General features: G+C 52.4%; 1 protein-coding gene across 10 annotated transcripts in view; it reads right to left on the bottom strand.

Annotated features, from left to right (window-relative positions):
- Positions 1–19673, bottom strand: part of Ankrd44 (ankyrin repeat domain 44) — a 248629-nt gene that overhangs the window by 176088 nt on the left and 52868 nt on the right. For all 10 annotated transcript variants that reach the window (XM_013512080.1, XM_005373269.2, XM_013512083.1 and 7 more), the window contains exon 2: positions 1174–1257. In XM_013512080.1, coding sequence (XP_013367534.1) covers positions 1174–1257 — 84 coding nt within the window. The remainder of the gene's footprint in view (positions 1–1173; positions 1258–19673) is intronic.

Here is a 19673-nt window from a genome sequence, read left to right as displayed (position 1 = left end):
GGACACTGTCCACCCTGTGACCTCCCCACTCCACTTGAGGCAAAGGCGTGCCTGAACTCCATACATGCTGGACAGAGAATTCCTCTCCTGTGGACTGAGCACCCCAAAAATACAGCTTCACTGAGGGGACAGCAGCGCCTGCACCTAGCAGCTTGCTCAGCCTGCTGTAGGAAGCCATCAGAAGGGCAACTACTGACCTCTGCCTACCTAACCTGTGGCGGGCTGGCTTGTGTATTTCTTCCAGATGCAGCGGTCCTTGACCTTGGGGGATGTCGTACAGTCTTTAAGGATTTGATGAAATGCTCTGACACAGGACACAACATCAGCGGGGCCCAGGATGACCGCCCAGCATCCATCCGGCTCATAGACCCCCAAGGGCGGAACCAGCAAACCTGTCCCACACAGGTCAAAGAGGAGACGCTTACCCACGGGCAGTCCCCGACACCACCCCTTGGCTGGGCAGCCAGGGTCCCAAGCCAGCTACAGGCACTGGGTAAATGAGCCAGCATGGCTGCAGGCCAGCAAACCTTTACTTATGGACACTGACATTTGAATTGCTTATTATTTCCATGTGTCACAATATATTGTTCTTCTCTCATTTTTTTCTTTTCTTTTTAACTATTTAAAACATAAAAACATCCCAGCTGCAGCCCACAAATCCAGCAGCCAAGTGACAGAGTCCAAACTGCCAAGCCTGGCTGCCGGCCGGTCATCCCCTCGGAGAAGACAGCGCTGCCCCTGGGCTCACCGGCTTCTCAGAGAAGCCTAGCATCCTCTTCAGTCTTGAACGTCCACAGCAAGATACAGTCACACCCACGGTCATGGGGCCACCGTCACCCAGGAGCAGTCACAGGCATACTCACGCCTCCTTCCAGTGTGGCAGAATACTGATCCTTTTTACATTATGGCCACTGTCGGACCTGCTGCTTCTTATCAAATACACTGATAAGAAGCCTACGTATCACTACATCACAGTGTGGTTATTATTTTGGTAACTGTATTTCAGAACACTGATTTCCCTTCCAACCACCCTATGCATTTTACAGCACAGACTTAGAGACAATGTTCCAAGAACCGTCCTGTGCTGTCAGTATTGACTAGAGAGGTGGAGGGACAGCAAAGGGAAAGAAACCTCGGCCTCCAGTGCCACGGCTGAGGCCGCACCTCCCTTACCAGTGCGTTCACGTCTTCCGTTTTGTGGATGAGCACTCGGATCTCCTCTGGGTCGCCGCTGAAGATGGCCTGGACCAGCGGTGGCTGCAAACACAAAGGAGGGCTCACTTAGCACGGTGATAACACAGGTGGTTGCGCTCAGAGGCTGCTGTCAAAGAGGCGTGCCAGCAGATGGCCCCGTCGGGGAGATGCACATAGAGAGATAACCTCTCGAACCTGGGGCTGCAGACTGCTGTGAGCGCCACAGGAAAACCACCCACCGCTCAGGCTGTCCTTGGCCAGCCCTCCAATCCCCATCACTGAAATGACCAGACGTGCTTTGTGCATCTAATCCATTACAGACGGATTCATGCCCCCAAATTAATATGCCTAAGTTGTATCCCCAAGGTGACCCTATTTGGAGACAGGCCTTTGAGGAGATAGTCAAGGTCAAATGAGGTCATACGGTAGCCCCAACCCAGGGGAACCAGTGTCCCTTGAAGCACTCACTCTCTCTCAGGCTGTACCGAGAGGAACTGTCCTGGTGGAATCAGAGGAGGTGGCTGCCGGTAAGCCGGGGTCAGGTTTTACCAAAGACCAGCCAGATGGTGCTGGATCTTGCACTTCCAGCCCCCAGAGCTCTGAGAAAATAAAGTCTGTTGTTCACACCACCCAGACTCTGGTCTTCTATCCTGGCAGCCCAAGGAGACGGGGGTCCCACCCTTCCTAAACCCCCCACCCTGTGCTGGAGCTTGGACCCAACCTCATCCTTGTCAGGCAAGTGCTCTGTCCCCAAGCTAGAGTCTGGGTCCTTTCTAAAAGTTTATTTTGAACAGGATCTTGCTAAGTTACCCAGGCTGGCCTCAAATCTGTGATCCTCCAGCCTCAGCCTCCCAAGTAGCTGGGATCACAAGCGTGTACCACCATGCCAGTTCCTCAGTAGACTCAAAGAACTCCATCCCTAGCGGGTGTTAATGGCCATGCTTTGGCCCGCTGGACATTTCTTTGGCCATGTTTGGGAAATCCCTGAAATCATTCCAAAATGCCTCCCATAGCTTTAGCCAACCTGCACTGTTTCAAACACGACATCTGCTGCTGGTCTCACGTACACAGGAGGGTGTGGGTTAGGGAGCAAAGGGGCTGTGAGTGTTCACTGAACCCAGGACAGCAAAGGAGCCTTCAGCACACGGTAGACAGAACAGCAAGCAGGGGAGACACAGCCAAAGGAACCGGCTCCCCGAGCTGGGCGGTGGGCTGAGATGTATGCAGAAAAGCACAGGGAAGGCCGTGATGACCAAGTGGTCTCCACTGGCTGGGAAGGAGGGGCATTCAGGTGCAGGGAGCGGAGGTGTGGACGTCAGAAAGGGGCTGGCATCAACCCAGTGACGAGAATGGAGCAAAGGTAGAAAAGCGGAGGTGAGGGCTGGCGCCAGGCTCACCCCACTTTACAAAGGCACCCATTCCCAGCCAGCTCCACCGCTGCCCGCCATGCTGAGCCCACTTCCCCCATAATCCCGTGGGCACCCACAGTGGTACTATTATTGGATCACATACAGGAAAACCTTCCATGACTGCACAGCGGTACACAGTTCGTGAATGTTTACATTAAATGTTCAACACTCGATATGGAATATTTGACCATTTTTCCCCAAGCTTCAAAATCCTCAGCAATCACATGCAGACTTACACATACACGCGTGCACTGGCAGCTGTGGGAAACATGTCAGTCTAGGAGGCAAATTTGGTGATTTCCCAAATTTGTCTTGTCACAAGAGTCACCCGGGACGCCCAGGGCTGAGAATCCAGATCTTTGACAGAGCACCATCTCCTTCTGAGGGGCCAGCGGCAAGTTCGGGCGCCAGAGCGGGTCATCAGCACCAGCAGGCGGCCTCTCGCCGTGCTGTCTACTCAGGGACCTGAGTCCTCATCGCCCCGCAAGCCGTCTTCTCGCCCTTCCACCCTCCCACTGCCTCTCATTTGAAGGTGCTTATTGCTGGCATGAGGACCACTCAGACACGGTAGGAGCCCCTGAGGAAATGCTGCGTAAACGTGTCCAATTTCCAGAGTCTGTTTCCACGTTCCAGGAATTTGTCAGTGACTTTCCCTTCCCTTCATGAAGCTTCCGGCCAATGCACAGAAGAAACAAAATGCTCTCATTCCCACCGCTCGCCCAGGCACAGGGACCGCTTCTCCAGCTGCCAACAACGAAGTGAAGAAGAGGTCTTGGGAAGAGCTCAAGGCTTCTCCCTGCCAAGCCTTGGCTGGTTGCTCTGCTCAAAGATGAGCAGGCTTAACCTTTCTGCACTGCAGGTGAGAGTGTAAACTGGCACAGCCGCTCTGAAATCAGTACAGAGTCCTTAGAACATTAAACCTAGAAATTTTATTCAACCGAGCTACTTCCCTAGGACTCCTCCTGAAAGAGTTAAAGACATCATATTACAGTGACCCACATGTACACATGTTTATAGCAGCACAATTCATAAGAGCTAAACCTTGGAAGCAGCCTATATGTCCATCAGCAGATGAATGGATAAGGAAGGCTTGGTATTTACACACCAAGGAGGATATAAAAAGAAGGAGGAGGATATAAAAAGAAGTATGCAGTGTTATATATGTACCAACTCCACACATGAATGTGATCATTACATACTACAAACACATGCTAATAAAAATAAAAATTGAAAAGAAAAATAAAGACAAGGAGATGCTTCCATGTTCTTGCTGACGACCCCCAGTGGAGTCCTGTGGATGTTTCCTAATTCTCGGCCAAACGCTCACATGTGCGCACTTGACCCTTTGAACTTGAAGAGAAAAACAACGAACGCAGACGAGGGTTGGACGGTAGGTGCAGGGCCTGACGAGGCTTCCCGCTCAGTTGGTGGCTGAGCAGGCAGATGCTGAGGCGCACACCCACCCCAGGCATTCACACAGCTCAGGGGGCACAGAGTTCCCAGCACCTGGGGGTGGGAATCTGACCATGCCCATGCCCACCCCACTGTGCCCACGCCGGACATCACAGACCCAAGCTTGGGCAGGTGTACACAGGGCAGTGCGGCTTCACACACAGACCCCGCTCCCTGCAGGATGGGCGGCTCTGGTCCAGTGAGCCCCGTGGCCACATCGTGGCCTCCACCACGCTGCCTCCCGGCACTGCGCTCCACGCAATTTCACAGCTGCATGCTCTGGACGAAGGTGCGTGGTGCCTCGGTGCAATTACTGAACTAAATTACTGTGATTTTTGAGCAAGTAGCTTATTTTTTTAACATTATGGGTGTTCCTTTTTTATTTTTCTCTACACTCCTAAATAAACATCCCCCCAGAGCACTTTGACATTCCCCTGACATTGGGATTTTAATCCAATCCTGCTGTTTTATTTTTCCCCAGGAAAGCACCTAACCTGAAAATAAGTATCTGGAAAAATGAATCTAGATGCTCTGACACATCGCTTCTCAGCCTCTTGGTAAGATCAAGTACAGATGCTGATGTGGGCTCGGGACACGATCACGAGAAGGGGGAATATCCTGGTTACGATAGTCTCACGAGTCCCGAGGACCATGAATTGGGCAGCCACTGGTGGCTTTGCCTTGACCGTGATGAGGCTTGGAAGTAAAGCCTCCCCTGAGAGTCCTGTGCCTTGGGGCGCCCCGGTCCTGGCCTCCCCCCGGCTGGGTGGGCTGGGTGTTAGTGAGTACCATTCAACTACAGCCCAAAGCATGCAGGGAGAATGCCAGAAACAACCCCTCCACAAGCTGTAAGTTGTGTGCCAGCCTGAAGAGTGCCATGGAGCCCTGTGCCATCCTGCTCCACCCCGCCAGGACGGGAAGGACCCTTTTGTCCGGTGTATCCACAGTGTCTACACCGCCTGCCCAAAAGTCACATCTCAGCCATTGGATCAACTGTCCTAGTATCATATGTTATTATAATCATTTTATTTTCTCATAAGCTGTTGCTAATCTCTTATTGTGCTTCACTTATAGGCTAACCAGCACGACGTGCCTGTATGTACGGGAGAAAAGAGAGCGCCAGTGACACAGGTTTGGTCCTCCGGTGGCTCTGGGCATCCCTCCAGAGGGTCCAAAGCCTCACACTTGCGCACAAACATACGCAATACAGGGCCGCCTTGCATGGAACAAGGTACAAAGTTCAGGAGACACAAAATCACAACAAGGGTCAACGCTGAGGAGCCCTCGTGCAGGGAAAGGGCACTGTTACAGCGCTGGCGGCCTCGCAGCTGCAGCTCCTCGGGACTTTCGCACGCTCAGCCGCTGTAAAGAGCGATGCCCACTGGGTGCCGTGGACACTGGCACAGGCTCCTGACGGGTGCAGAGGGCAGACGGGGACTCCCCGCACCTCAGACCCATGGCACGCGTGGGATTCCCTCGGAGGGGCCTCGCCCTGCCTTGCCCCTCACCAGCGCCAGCCCCTCCCAGCCTTCTGGGAGTGTGGAAAGCTGCCCTGGGTCACCAGGCTCAGGACAGCGGCCTTGCATAGACAGACCCACTGTAAGCTCTGCAGCGGACTCGCCGACCCTGCAGACTGAAGTCTTACCCACAGAAAGCCGGTGTCTACCCACAACCCCTCCCAACCCTCCCACTGCGATATCTCTCCCTTTTATTTTTCACTCTCCAGACAAACCAGGAAAATGTTTGATTTCCAAAGCAAAGACCTAGTCAAATGCATGTGTGTGAGCCAGAACTTTACTCTCAAACTCTGACACAGACCTTCAGTTCCGCTAGGGGGAGCACGACGGTAACTGTTACCTGGCAGATGCACGTTCAGGTGCTGAAGTGAAGTAAGGCAGCCGAGAGTTCCACTTTCATCAGAACACAAAGAGCTCAAGCTCCCAAGACAGTTCCCAGTGATAAGGAAACACACATGGAGACACACCATGCCCATGCCAAAAAAGTAAAAATAAAAAACCACTTTCCTACTGATCCCTGAGGGTCCAGGGTTTTAGGAAATAAGAACAAAGCTAGCTAAACCCCATGTGATAAAGTATCACTTTTCATCATTTATAAAACACAATTCATTTCCCTCAATTCCACTAAGACTATGCCACTGGAGGCACCAGACAGGTCATTCGTTTAAGAATGAGGTCCAGCAAGTGCTCTACGGAGAAAGCTCAGCTAGGTTAGAGTCCCGTTCGGGCCCGCAAAGAGACCACCTTCCCACAACCACCCCTTCAGAAATCCCCACCGAAGCCACCAATTCTGTTTTTGAGGCAGGGTCTCACTATGTAGCCCAGGGTGGCCTCAAACTTGAAGCAATCCTCCTGTCTCAGCCTCCCAAATGCTGGGATTACAGGTGTGTGTCACCACGCCCGACATCCACTTTGGTTTTCCCTAAAAGCAGTGTACAGCACACTTGACCCTCTGTCCGAGCTGTGTGTTCCTCACTAGTACACAGGCCGGGGGCGAAAAGCAGAGACAGAGGCTGCCAGTGAGCGTCCAGAGCAGCCAGAGCAGGCAGGCAGAGCAGGAGGTGCCCAAAAGACGCCTCCCACCTTCCTGGTACGTGGCTTATCTTCTTCTGATTAGACCGGGTAATTAAACACTCCAAATCTGAAGGAAAACACCTTGCATTCCAATCAGGCGTGGATGCCGGGAATCAATCAATAGCCAAGAGGGAAAGAACGGATTTTCCTCAACATCTGTCCGTACTTGAGCACTCTGCACAGTGTGTGGTTAGAGCAAGACGTTATTAGTAGCCAACCGCTGACACAGCAGTCGTCCTGCCACACAAACCACCAGCTTGGACAAACAAGCTGAAACACTTCATTAAGTAACAACTGCTTTTTGTATGAGGCAGTGTTTGCATTTTTGCAAAAGGATACTAAAAATTTCTCCAAGCCACCGGATTTAATGAACAAAGCTTGCTGTCTGTGCCCATGGGGGTCTGGCTGTGTGCTTGCTGGACAGACAGCAAGCAGTCTTCACCGGGGGAGAAGTTCCTTCCATCACAGAAACATAACAGTGATCATAAAATCAAGGTCTGCTTCAGCTACTTACTAACAGTATCCTTAAACATGATGTGAAACAGAAAGCATCCAGTCAGGAAATGGAGAAGCTCATTTTTCACCTGACCCTTTCCAAAATGAAAGTAATACACGGTTAAGTAGGGACCGATGAGGACGACCCAGTCTGGGGGCCATTCACAGCCCGGCCCACCGAGCCTCTGGCACTGTTTCTCTGCTCCCAGAGCTCCTGCATCTTCACCCAGGCGCAGGAGGCCCCGGCACATCAGCTTTACCACAGTGACTCACAGCAGCTGAGACGGAAAAGAAGCGGTGAAACTGTGGTACCAGTGAAATGGAAACTCCAGCGGAGGCCGAGTTCTTCTGACCTGTGCCTTGCTGTCGTGCTCATGAGATCAAAGCTAGGACATCTGACTGACCTGGGGTCCAATCTCAGCCATGGTTCCCTCATCTACAAAATGGGGTCATAATAGTCATTTTTGCAGGATGTGCTTAGAAATCACCAACCCAGGCGCATGCGGGGCCTACGTCCGGTGCACTCTGACAACAGAGATCATGTGGCTGACGCCGGGGCTCAAAAGCCTGCACGGATGAGAGTATTCACATCCATCCTACAAAGATGATCCTGAAGGGTCTTTAAAGGTTTCCTTTAAAATTACAGAGCAAATAAACCATACCGGGATTATAATCCACAGCACCATGGGTAAGGTAGAAGGGCCCACCACCTTGACAGAAAAATATACAGGAAGGAGCCCGAAGATCAAACTGAGCCTGCCTTGGTGCCGTGACGTGGGGCAATCTCTGCGCTCAGAAGTCCAGTCTAGGAAACCAAATAACAAGTCCCTGAAACAACACATCGTCTCCCCGGGCTGACCAAAGTGTGTCATCGATGCGCGCTTGCTGATGGAATGTGAGATTGCGATTTTACTACTTCAGATGTATTTACACCATGGAGCACTACTCTGCCTCAAAGAAGATAAACCTGAGTCATTTGTAGGAAAAAGGGTGCACCTTGAGACCATCATGTTAACTGAAATAAATCAGACACACTTAAATATTGCATGGTTTCTCTTGTAGGAGAAACCCACATTATAAATAAAGAGCAAAAGACAGGGAGATGAATCTTTCTTAAAGGGGCAGGGGATCAAGAGATGGAGACGGGGGATGGAAGGGGAGGGGATGGGATAGAAAAGGAATCAAGATGCGCTGCGTGCACACCGGCGCCCCATGAGGAGTACAAACATGACGCACTGCTCACGCGGACTAATAAAAAACAGTACCACCAGCATATGCAGATATCCCTTTCTCTGATGATCTCATGGTGGTCACCATGGAAATAAGTCCCTTTCTGTCACTCCGAGGTCAACTGATTTGCCTATTAGTGGCAAAACTGAGACTAAGAACTTTCAGTTTCCCTGATTGTCACAGCTGGGTATTTTCCCCGCCTGCTATGCTTACGATATGAAATAACATGATTAATAATTCTGCCTCCGCTCTCCCTGTGGAGAAGTGCCGTATCCCCTATGGCCCGTGCAGGATGAAAGCTGTGTAAGGCACAGGGCGCACCCCCTCCCCGCACGTGGGTACGACGCTGTGCAGCAGCCATGTGTACCTGTTTCTTGATACCCTTACTCTCAACAAACAACTCACAGAAGCACAAATGTTACCAGGAGTCAGAAAGCAGAGGGACCCAGCCTTTCACAGTGGGTGACTGCGAGGTTCGTGCTCTCAGAAAGGCGCGGGGGCAGACGCTGGCTCCCCGTGATGCGCCCGTGACCCTCCCCGAGGAGAAGGCGGCGGCGAGGCCGGAGCAGTGGGGAGGCCATGCTGCAGAAGGAGTTTTCACCTGACCCAGCGGGTGAACAGGAAGTGGGGTCTTGAGCAAGAGAAAGGAATGGCGCTTCTGCAAACATCTTATCTGGCCACAGCGTGCCCCAAGCAGGGGAGGAGCGCTGGAGTCGCGGCCCAGGGAGAAGTCAGCCAGTGCCACAAGCCAAGTGTCCCGGCACAGGCGCCGGAGGACTGGGGACACAGAGGCAACAGCAGGCACCGCTTTCTGTTCCCTGTTGCTGGCTCTGTGCTTGGATGCGTCTGCCGAGCTCCTCAGCCACTTCCCGGCCGTGGGACACTGATGTCCCAGGGGAGACGCAGGGGCTCCCTCAGCAGCCACTGCTGGGCTCTTTCTGTACGGAAGCTCTGCGGACGGAAGCTCTGTCTTGCCATTGTCACTTGATCACTGAATTTTAAGCATAACCTTTTGAAACTAGGCCGCTCCGCAAGCAGCAAAGCGAAGCAGAGCGAGGCAGGAGCACTTGGCGGAGCGCTGTGCCTTCACCGGGTCTCCTGCAGGTGCCGCTCCCCTCCCTTTCCTTCTGTCTAGTTTCAAATCTAAGCCTCAGCGAAGTTCACACAGAGTGCTGGGGAGGCAGATCTTACAGAAAGTTAATTTAAGCACGAGCACAAGGAGGCAGGAAGTCAATTCACACAATACTTGAACCAACACAACTTCGGTGAAACATGAAGAGTAACACTGCACGACCCTAGGAGGTTCTCATTTTGAAAAGTTGTTACAGAGCTTCATTTCCTGTCTTCATGTTCACCGCCTTCTTTGTATAACTGTATCTCACAGCACGTTCAGTGCATGTGGTTTCAAATACAAGAAGTGGTTTAATAATGTTGATCAGTACAAGCCATTTTTTTGTCTTTTTTTTTGAAACAGGGTCTCGCTCTGCAGTTCAGGCTGGCCTTGAGCTCACTTTGTAGCCCAGGCTTGTCTCAAACTCACAACGATCCTCCTGCCTCAGCCTCTAGAATACAAGCCATTTTAATATTCCTAGCTGGGAAAAAAATTATCAGATGGCCAGAAGACAGCTTTCAGGGTTAGAGGTGTATTCAGTATAACTTCTTTGCCTGATCAAATACGGAAAGTAGCTTTTGGTTATTGTAAAACATGACTTTTTATTAATAGCCAACTTATATATCTTTTATCATAAAAAGAACAATAATAAACAACCATGCATTAAAAATATGTCAGAACTTCACCTATTACTACAGTATAACCCTCTAATTGTCTCAGGTAATTCTAAACCTTGAACATTTCAGAAAGTAGAAGATTTAAAAGCAATTCAAGTGTCCTTTAAGAACAATCAGCTTGCCTGTAATTCCAGCTACTCAGGAGGCTGAGGCAGGAGGATCACAAGTTTAAGGCCTGCTTGGGCAAGTTAATGAGGTTCTGTGTCAGAAGAAAAATCTTAAAGGGTTATGGGTGTAATTTAGGGTTCCCTGGGTTCAATCTCTAGTACTAGAGTGGGGAACTAGAGTTCTCTGAGACCTGTTATACCCTGGGCTGTGCCCGTCAGCCCCTTTCTGCACAACCATGTCTTCCCAGAGCGCCCAGCAGCGCCCTCCAACCCTCTCCTTCCTGCCTGCTGCTTTGTCTTTGAAACCCACGTGCAATTTCTAGAAAGGGGACAGGGACAGGCACAAAACCAAGGCACTTCCTCACCCTGGCTGTCCCAACCACTGCCAGCCGGAGGTCGTGAGCTGCCCAGGACCCGATGGGCCTCTGCCGGAGGTGACAGAAAGGCCCTACTGTCCGCAGCATGGGAGCGCGGGGCACGTGAGGCTGGTGGAGGCGTCTGCCTGGCATCTTTAGTTCCCAGATCACGCCGGGGCATCCAGGACAGATGTGACCAGGAAATGATTGCACAGCCGGAAGAGAAAGGAGCCTGGGAGGCTGACAAACATCTGAGAAGGTAAAATGGAAATCTGACCCAAAGGACAGTCCTCTTATAGCTTCCTGCAGAGACAACAACACCCTTTTTATTTCCTTCATTTCTCTACCGAGTCAACAAGAGATGAAAGATCTGTTTTTTTAGAAATTAGTCTGGTGCATCCCCAATAACCGCACACAATTTAATCTGACAAAGATTTGTTAAACATAAGAAATGTACCAAGTCAGTTGAGTGTCGCAGTACACATGTGCAATCCCAGCACTCAGGAGGCTGGGGCAGGAGGGTTGCCATGAGTTTGAGGCCAGTCTGGGCTACATAGGAATTCAAGGCCAGCCTGAACTGCATAGTGAGACCTTGACTCAAAAACAAACTACGTAAAGTTATCAGGACGTGACAGGAGGTGTATAAGTGTCCGTAGCAGAGGTATCAGGGAGAACCCACGGCACACAGAAGGACAGCAGTGAGTCCTCCTGAAAGACACGGCCTCTGAAGCGGGTCCTGCAGTCAGGAGAGGATTACAGGATGTGAAGGGAACGTCCTGTCCCCTTGCACTCTTGGGACAGACAGAAGCTGGGGAGCTGAGCGCTGGACGCGGTTCTGCTTGAGTGGAGCAGGAGTGGCTTGGAGAAAGCTGAGAAGCAGACATGGACCCTTCCAGGTGGCTCTGAGTGCCAGGCGGGACCCCTGCTGCAGAGCTGGGGAGCCGAGGGCGGCTGTGAGCATGAGTGATTCGGCGCTACTCAGGAAATGGACCTCGTGGAGGAGACGCAGCCTCAGTCCAGGCGGGAGGGCCTGCGGATGGGCTCCGGTGTGGGAGCAGATCTGAATGGCAGGTGAGCTGTGCCCCTTAGAGCAGCCCAGGCCAGCCTGGAGGCAGCTGCCTGCACTGTCCCGGCTCCCGTGCAGGATGCAGGGCTCCCGCTGCCACCCGCCGCTCAGCAGGGCCCCAGAAGGAAGCTCTGCAGTGGGACACGCTGCAAGCCACCTGCCCCGCCCTGTGAGCTCCGCTCTGGGACCGGAAGCCCCAGCTCGCAGCCAGCCGCCTCCTGGTCTGCACCCTGCGGCAGAAGCAGACGGGGCTCCGCTCCGGCCGCCCCCGCCCAGCTCAGCCTGGGGAGAGAAGACAGCTCGCCCTCCTGCCCTGCGTGGAGGAAGCAGAGGGACAGGCGCCTCACCCCGCTGCGCGCTGCCTCGCTTCCTCATCTCCATTCCCCAGGTCACAACTTGGAGGACAAAGTTACTTTTTTCAGACATGCGAAGTCCAAAACTAGGACGAAGCGTGAGGGGAAGATGTCACATCCCCGCGCGCTTTCTCTCGTCCCGGCTCACCAGCTTTGAACCTTAGTGTTTTTCCCTTGCGCCAGTGAGGACACAGGTCAGGAGAGATTCTAACCTCCCCGGCGCCCACGCTGACAGGCGGACGTGCATCCTTGGACATCCTCCCGGTGCTCTGCGTGTATGAAAATACAGAGAGCGACGGCTGCATGAAGTTATCTTGTTCTTGTCACTGAAACGGGATTCTGCTACTTCCCTCGCTTGCCCTTTGTAAGGAGAAGAACAACAAAGGGTCGAGGACGCCCCAGCTCAGCTGGAGATCGGCTGCTCCTTCTCACAGCCACGCAGCCTTCCACGGGGGAGAGGGGTGCACGGTGACATCCACTCCCCCCGGGGAACCTTGGGTGGCTTCTAGTTGTGTCACTAGCAAACAACCTTCTACCACAACCCCTCCTGGCCACGCATGGCACAAAGAAGGGCCCCCGAACTGACGGCATTTTCTGAGAACCTACAGTCTGCTATTTTTAGGAAACATACAAAAGAAATTCGTGACAGGGTCCCTTCCAGAGTGCCAGCTACAGCTGGGGAAACGGGCCCAACCCGCACAGAGCAGCGCGCCCGGCAGACCCCGCGCAGCTGCGCAGGGGCCGGGTTTCCCTTCCGCACGGCAACAGGTGGGAGGCAGCACAGAGGGGCTCCTGCGGCCTTTCTGATCAGAAAGGGGGACACGATGTGCACTAGGGTGCCATGGGGGAGTCCGTGCGGGAGGGAGGACTGGAACGTTGCATTCTGGATGACGACTGAGCCAGGGTCCCCCACAGATGTCACTGTGTGTCTGCTCCAGACAGCGACAGTAAGCGGTCCCCCGCCAGGTCCCTGCGTTTGCGAACACTGGTCACCCCACCCAGCCTCTTACAGACATGAAAGGTTCCCCAGCTGAGCTGCTGCAAAGCACTGCATTAAGTGCACCCCCTCTGGACACTGTAAATTTGGACACGCCCCCAGCCTCTCCCTCCTGTCCCTCCCTGCCCCAGCTCAGCTGCTGCCGAAGTACATGTGCACTGCGCGTGCACACACACACACACACACGCATGCGTGCACGCACCACCTTGTCGTGTGCCCTTCAAACAGCAGCCAGGGAAGCAGTTCCCGTCCATCTGGAAAATAACACAAACATCCTGGGCAAAAGCAATGCTCAAGTGCAGGTGATCGTGACTGAATCAAAAGACCTGACCTCTTCGGAGAGATACTCTGTTAAAATATGGCCAGTGGCATTGCTACAGTATTGGTCTTCCACTCTACGCTGTGATACTATGTCTGCGCCCAGTCCAAGTTCATTTAAATACAAAACATATTCAGGAATAGGTTTTAAATTGATCCTGCTTGGGAGAAATGGAATTTCAGAGCTTGGTGTCTGTGCCAGGTAAATCCCACACCTTGATACTGGATATCTGTATCTCTAGGAGGGACTTCTGCAAATGCAAGAGACGCCAGTGAATTAATGTGCTTTTTATCTCAAGACTGAGGGGCGCCGAGGAGAAATCTATGAATGTCTCCACTACATCTCCCAGTCTAAAATTAGCTTGCAACATGTTTCCTAAACATTAGGAAAACAAGGTTCCCTCCCCGGATGGTAAGGTGCGGGCCAAGTTTGAAGCCGTAATTCTGACAGTCACACTGCACAAAGCAAGGGCTTTTAATGAGGAGAACGAGTGAGCTGAAATAAAACCTAATCTGCTGTGTGCATCTGCTTCGTAGTAAAAACAAAACTGCCCTTGAGCCCTGCTGCACGAGGCCAGTGGCAAAGGTGGTCAAAGTCCGAGACACAGCCCCAGACAGGGAGAGGACCAAGACTTCCTGTACCCCACAGGCCATAGAAGAGGTGAGCACTTCTCCTGGTGGGCCCACCCCCGGGTGTGCTGTGCAGGCCCCAGGAGGGCCTTTGCACGTGCAATCTAGATTTAGGAGTCTGCACTACGCACCTAACATCAAACTCAGCCATGGTCACACAGCCGAGGTGCAGTGTTCCATGGCTCCAATCGACCCTGCAAGCCGGGTGCTGTGGGGCCCGTGGGCCCACTGTTCTGCCCATGGGGGATGGTAGGCTGCCCTTCTTTGCACCCAGGGACAGGATGAGGCTTGGCCAAGGGCAGCAGCACTGTGTGCTATAAACACCTACCTGGACAAGTCAAGGCCTGCCCTGTCCCTTGGAGCACTCCGAGGACATCTGGCACTCGGAGACATGCTGCTTCCTTAGTCATGGCCGTGAAAGAATATTGAAACAAGGCCGCAGGGGGGGGGGTGGGAGGAAATGAGCCGAAGATCCAAGAGACCTGCGCTGAGTCTCACCGTGGTCACCAGGCATTCCTGCACTGAGGCAAGTCCCACAGCTACAGGAACTTCTATCTCCTCACCAGAAAGAGCAGAGCCCACACGATCAGCTCCCCAGGACTGGAGAAGATCAGACGTGAGGGGGGAAATCCCACAGAGGATCGAGGCGACAGGAGGCTCACTCCGCAGGGACAGCAGGAACACCAAGCATGCTGCCCACGGCAGGGGGCGGGGCAGGCCAGAACTGTGCGCGGAGGTCTGGCTCACAGATCTGTGCTGGAGAGCATGTCAGAACCCAGTGAGGCCAGCAGAGTGCATCAGGGATGAAAACCTAACACAGGCACTTGGAAAGGCTTCCCACACCTGCAGTCCAGAAGCTGATCCTTTCCATCAACACCGCTGAGATGTCAGGGCTTTGACCCCTAACCCACGTAAGGAAAGCCGTCTTACAGACGTAAGGAGACACTCAAAACTATTTTTGTTTAAGGTTGTTTGTAACAGCACCATTCATGGTAGCAGAAATGAAAAGGGAACTGATGTCTAAGCTAGGGAAATCCCACTGAAGGAGTCAGAGCACAAAAACCCCCGAGAAGATATACCAATGGCCCACAAGCACAAGAAAATATATGTAAGATATTCAGTCATTAGAAAATGCAAATCAGACCACAATGAGATACCGCTTCTTGCCCATGAGATGGCTACAATAAAACAAGAGATGAAACAAACAACAACAACAAATCAGAAAGTAAGTGTTGGTGAGAATAAGAAAGTGGAACATTGTTCATTGGATGCAAAATGGTGCAGCTATTATGGAAAATAGTTTAGTGTTTTCTCACTAAGTTAACCATAGAATTACCATGTGACCCAGAAATTCCACTCCTAGGTATAGACCCCAAAGAACTGAAAGTGAAAACCTAAACACAAATGTACATAGCAACACTAATCACAGGAGTCAGAAGGTAGACACAACTCAAAGGTCCATCAACTAACACCACCTGATGAATGGATAAACCGAAGGCAGTGCGCCATGCAGTGGAATATTAGTCAGCCATGAAAGAGAACTGTGCTACAATGTGGATGAACCTGGAAAACACTGGACTAAGTGAAAGAAGCCAGACACAAGAGCCTGCGCGTTCTGTGAGTCCACTTATATGCAGTAACCCAAGGCACCACAGAGACAGGGAGCAGACGTGAGGTTACCAGGGCCTGGGAGGAGCAGGGAAGGGGAAGTGATACATAACGGATGCAGGTTTCCTTCAGGTGCTAGAACGTTGTAGAACTAGGTATGGCATTGACAGCACAGCACCATGATGGCACCAAATGCCAGGGAGCTGTCGTTTGAAATGGCTAAAATAGTAGGCTTCATATTACACATACGTTTGCCATACTAAAAAGCTGCTGTACCCCAAGCAAATTTTTTTAGTTATTAACATTGATCTTCTGGGGCTGGGGATTTAGCTCAGCGGCAAAGCGCCTGCCTGGCAAGCACAAGGTCGTGAGTTTGGTTCCCGGTACTGGAGAAAAACCAAAAAAAAAAAAAAAAAATTGATCTTCTGAGGAATTGAATGGGATTTGGGGAATGTGAGGGGAAAACAGACTCTGAAGCCACTTGAAGTATGATTCCCACCTTCCAGTACGCATATGTACAGAAAAACCAAGATTAGCAGGAAATGCATGAAAAAGTTAAACAGGGTTACTGGCAGGTATATTCCCTTTTTTTCTTCTATAATTCCACCTGCACTGTAATATTTTTGTTGACATTATTTATATAATATAAAGAGAATTTTGTAAAAATATGGGGCCCCTTAACATTTTTTAGCATAGAGAGGAAAAGATAACAAGAACAATGAAGATCTAAGTCTAAGAACACACGCCATCTCGACTCCAGTGGAGCAAGGGCTGGGGAGGTTGTGGGGTGAGGGGTTCCCAGTGTGAGGTGGATGAGGCCCGGTCCACCCCAGAACTGTGGGACCAGACCTCCAAACTTTCAAGAGACACGGGTGCTGCCGACTTTTGGTGAAATGCCATGATTTTCAAACATTGGCAATTTGTTCAGTATTTTTCAAGCACCGCAGACCAAGCAAAACATATCTTCAGATCAAATACAGCCCACAGACGCCAGCTGGTAGATTCTAGTTTATGGAAACAGCAATGTTTAGCTGGGGGAAAAAAGTCTTTGGAAGTCAGAGCAGTGAGTCTCAATATTGGAAACATGACTCTGTTGAGGGGAGGCTGGCTCCTGGGGCTCGAAAAGGAGCCTCCAATCCGAGGCCAGCGGTTTTGGGATGCAGGAGTGGCAGGCACAGGGCAAGCAGCTTGGTTTCCAGCGACGAGAGCAGTTCTCTGGCAATGCGTGTGTGCAAGCAGAACCAGAGCTGCCGGCCGGAGGTGTCCCCGACACATCTACAGAGCCAGGGTCCCTCCCGTGGGTCACTTTGGGTCAGAGGGCAGACCAGGGCAAAGCTTCCGACCGTGGCTGAGTATCAGACACTTAGGGAAAAATGCAGGCTCCTGAACCCCATCCCAGAACCGCAGGGCACAGCCCGAGAGTGTTGGAACGCGGCCTCCAGCTCCTCCTCAGCGTGGGGGCCCTGCACTTGTAACCCCACTTTTACCTGCAGCAGGCAGGAAGTCGGGAGAACACAGAGCATCACAGAGCGATCCAGCACCGCTCCCTGCGCGCAGCAACCTAGCAAGCGGGGAGTGGAGCCCTCCGCCCCGACTCCGAGACAGGAAGCAGGTGAGGGAGTCTGAGGGCCGCCCCCTCCCACGTGGCCCACCTTCTTCCAGCCCATTGTGCACATGAGAAGGGGGGACCCAGCAAGGACCAGCTCACTGTGCCCAGCCACGGCTGCTACAGAATCCAGGGAGCGGCACAAAGTCAACAGGGACATGGGGCCGGCAGGGGAGGCTTCCTGGAAGGGCCAACATTAAGCCGGGGCCCCCAGGTGACGAGAGAAAAGGAATGACAGGCCCACAGAGGCCTAGAGGTCCGAGGGGTCCAGCGGGATGTGGAACCGTGAGCCGCTCGGGATGGCACAGGACGGAGGAGAGAGGGGGCCAGACCAGGACAGCCAGGCAGAGCCCCGCAAGAGCTGTCCTTTGTCCTCAGGGAACAGGGGAGGCAAGGCTCGTGCCAAGGGAGCACTGTACTCAGACGCCCCCTCAGGAAGGACAGGCCAGCTGCCAGGTGGACAAGGAGTCTGCAGGGCAGGCCGCAAGGAGGCCACATGCGTGGCCGTGACCGTCACCCGGCTAGAAGCTGGGGTCGTCCACTCCAAAGCGGCGCCGCCAGGTGCTGTGTGTCCACCTGTTCACACCCTGGGCACCCCGCATCTCGGAGTCCTGCGACAGGCTGTTCCCTCGCACGGGTGAGACACAGAGGACAGACAGACGTGAACACTGTCCTTGCCGCCCTCCACGGGGGACCCTGGGCACCCTCAGGTCCACCCCATGGCTCTATGGGGCCACAGGGGTGCAGAGGAGAACTTTAGAAACTGCTGAGAACACACGGAGCACGCCGGTTGGTCAGGTCACCCTTAGCGTCGCAGTGGAGAAGGGTGCCCCTCGGCCTCCTCAGTGACCTGCCCAGGGCTGCACCCCCACCCCCGGAGCCAGGCTGGGATGTGCTTCTCAGAGTCCACTCGCCGAGGTTCCGGGCAACGTTCTTCGCATTCCCCTGCTCCCCGCCACGCACCACGCACCCTGGGCTGGACGGCTGCGTCAGGGACGGCACACTGAGCGGCCTCTCTTGGGGTGACCGGCTTTTTTGTGACCTCTCAGCTGACTCTTCTGATCCTTCATCGTTCCAGCAGCTCAGGGCCCCGCAGGTGACAATGGGCACTGAAAAATAAAGCTGCCTCCCACCTCCTGCTTGACACACACCGTCAGCACACCTGCCCAGGTGAGGCCACAGGGCTGGAGCCACTGGCCAGCCTCGGGCACGCTCCTCCTGTGCCGTGAGGCCCTCTCCCAGGGATGCCACAGACCTGTCCCCAGGCCACCAGGCAAGGGGGGAGCACTGAGTCCAAATCCGCCTCACCAAAAGTGTTATGAAAAGAAGGAAATCAATCCTGCATGGTTGAATAATCCTTTTACATTTGAAATCAAAAGCCAGCCTTCCCCAAAATGCACTTCCTGGGCCCCTTCTGTCCCTCTCAGATGCTTCCTTTCTCCCAATAAATTCTTCCTACTCTTAGCCTCTGTTGTTCCTAGAACTCAGTCCTCATTTTTCCATGTGCACGTAAAGGACTAAGAAATGTGCCCTCGCTAACATGTAAATTCCAGTTGCTGGATGATGGATATACATTTAACCTGCAAGCTTCAGAGACACAAGTTTTAAATGACACCTTAAGTAAAGTGTGGCCTTGTCTTGCTGCAGAGGAAGGTTGCCTAGGTGATAGAAGGTACCACCAGGGCCTTGGAGGCTTTTTCACAGGAGAAATTCCTCCAAGCCATTTGTTTGCTTCTGTCTATAAAGGTGATCTCCTTGCAGGCTGAGAAGCTCCGACTACTTGGAACTCACTTTGCAGTATCTGTAAGCTCTTTCAAAGAACTAGAAACCGGTGACTGAAGGCTGAGCAACGCTTCTTTAAACATGGCTGTCATAGCTGAGATCAACTGTAACCTGTGCATACAAAAAACACAGGAGTAAGTACACCAGTTTCCTGGGAAGATAAAATTTTATCTTCCTGGGAGATAAAACTGCCCTCTAACTGACGTTCTCTTACACACCAGTGACAGGGTGGAAGGGCTGCTCGATCTGTGTTTTCTGGCCTCTCTTCAGGGCATCCACCTCCCCTGGAGGGGAGTCTACTCAGGGACGCCTTGCGGGTATGAGAAATCAAGTAGAAATTAAAGGAGATGCCTCATTCTTTCTTTTGCATTTCAGGTGGGAAAACGGATGTCAGAATCTCTAACTCCTTTGGAATGTATTCTTAAGCTCTGGAGAATGCTCAATCCTCACATACTAAAAAAGAGCAGTTCAATATTTTTATGCACCTGCACATGACCTACCTACCGCCTAGAGCCAAAATGGCATATAGAGGGAAGTATTGATTCTGATGCTGTCTTACAGCCAGAATCATCCTGTAAGAAGGGGGGAATGGTCAGAATTGCCTTATGTTCAGACTTTGTTTGCGTTAAGAAATAATCCTTATTTGTGTTCAAAATGTGAATGTGAGCCACAGGAAAACCAGACACCTCTG

This window comes from Chinchilla lanigera, unplaced genomic scaffold (genome assembly GCF_000276665.1).
Source record: "Chinchilla lanigera isolate Chin_1 unplaced genomic scaffold, ChiLan1.0 scaffold00002, whole genome shotgun sequence".
Classification (NCBI taxonomy): Eukaryota; Metazoa; Chordata; class Mammalia; order Rodentia; family Chinchillidae; genus Chinchilla; species Chinchilla lanigera.
This window is presented reverse-complemented; position numbering and strand designations above follow the sequence as displayed.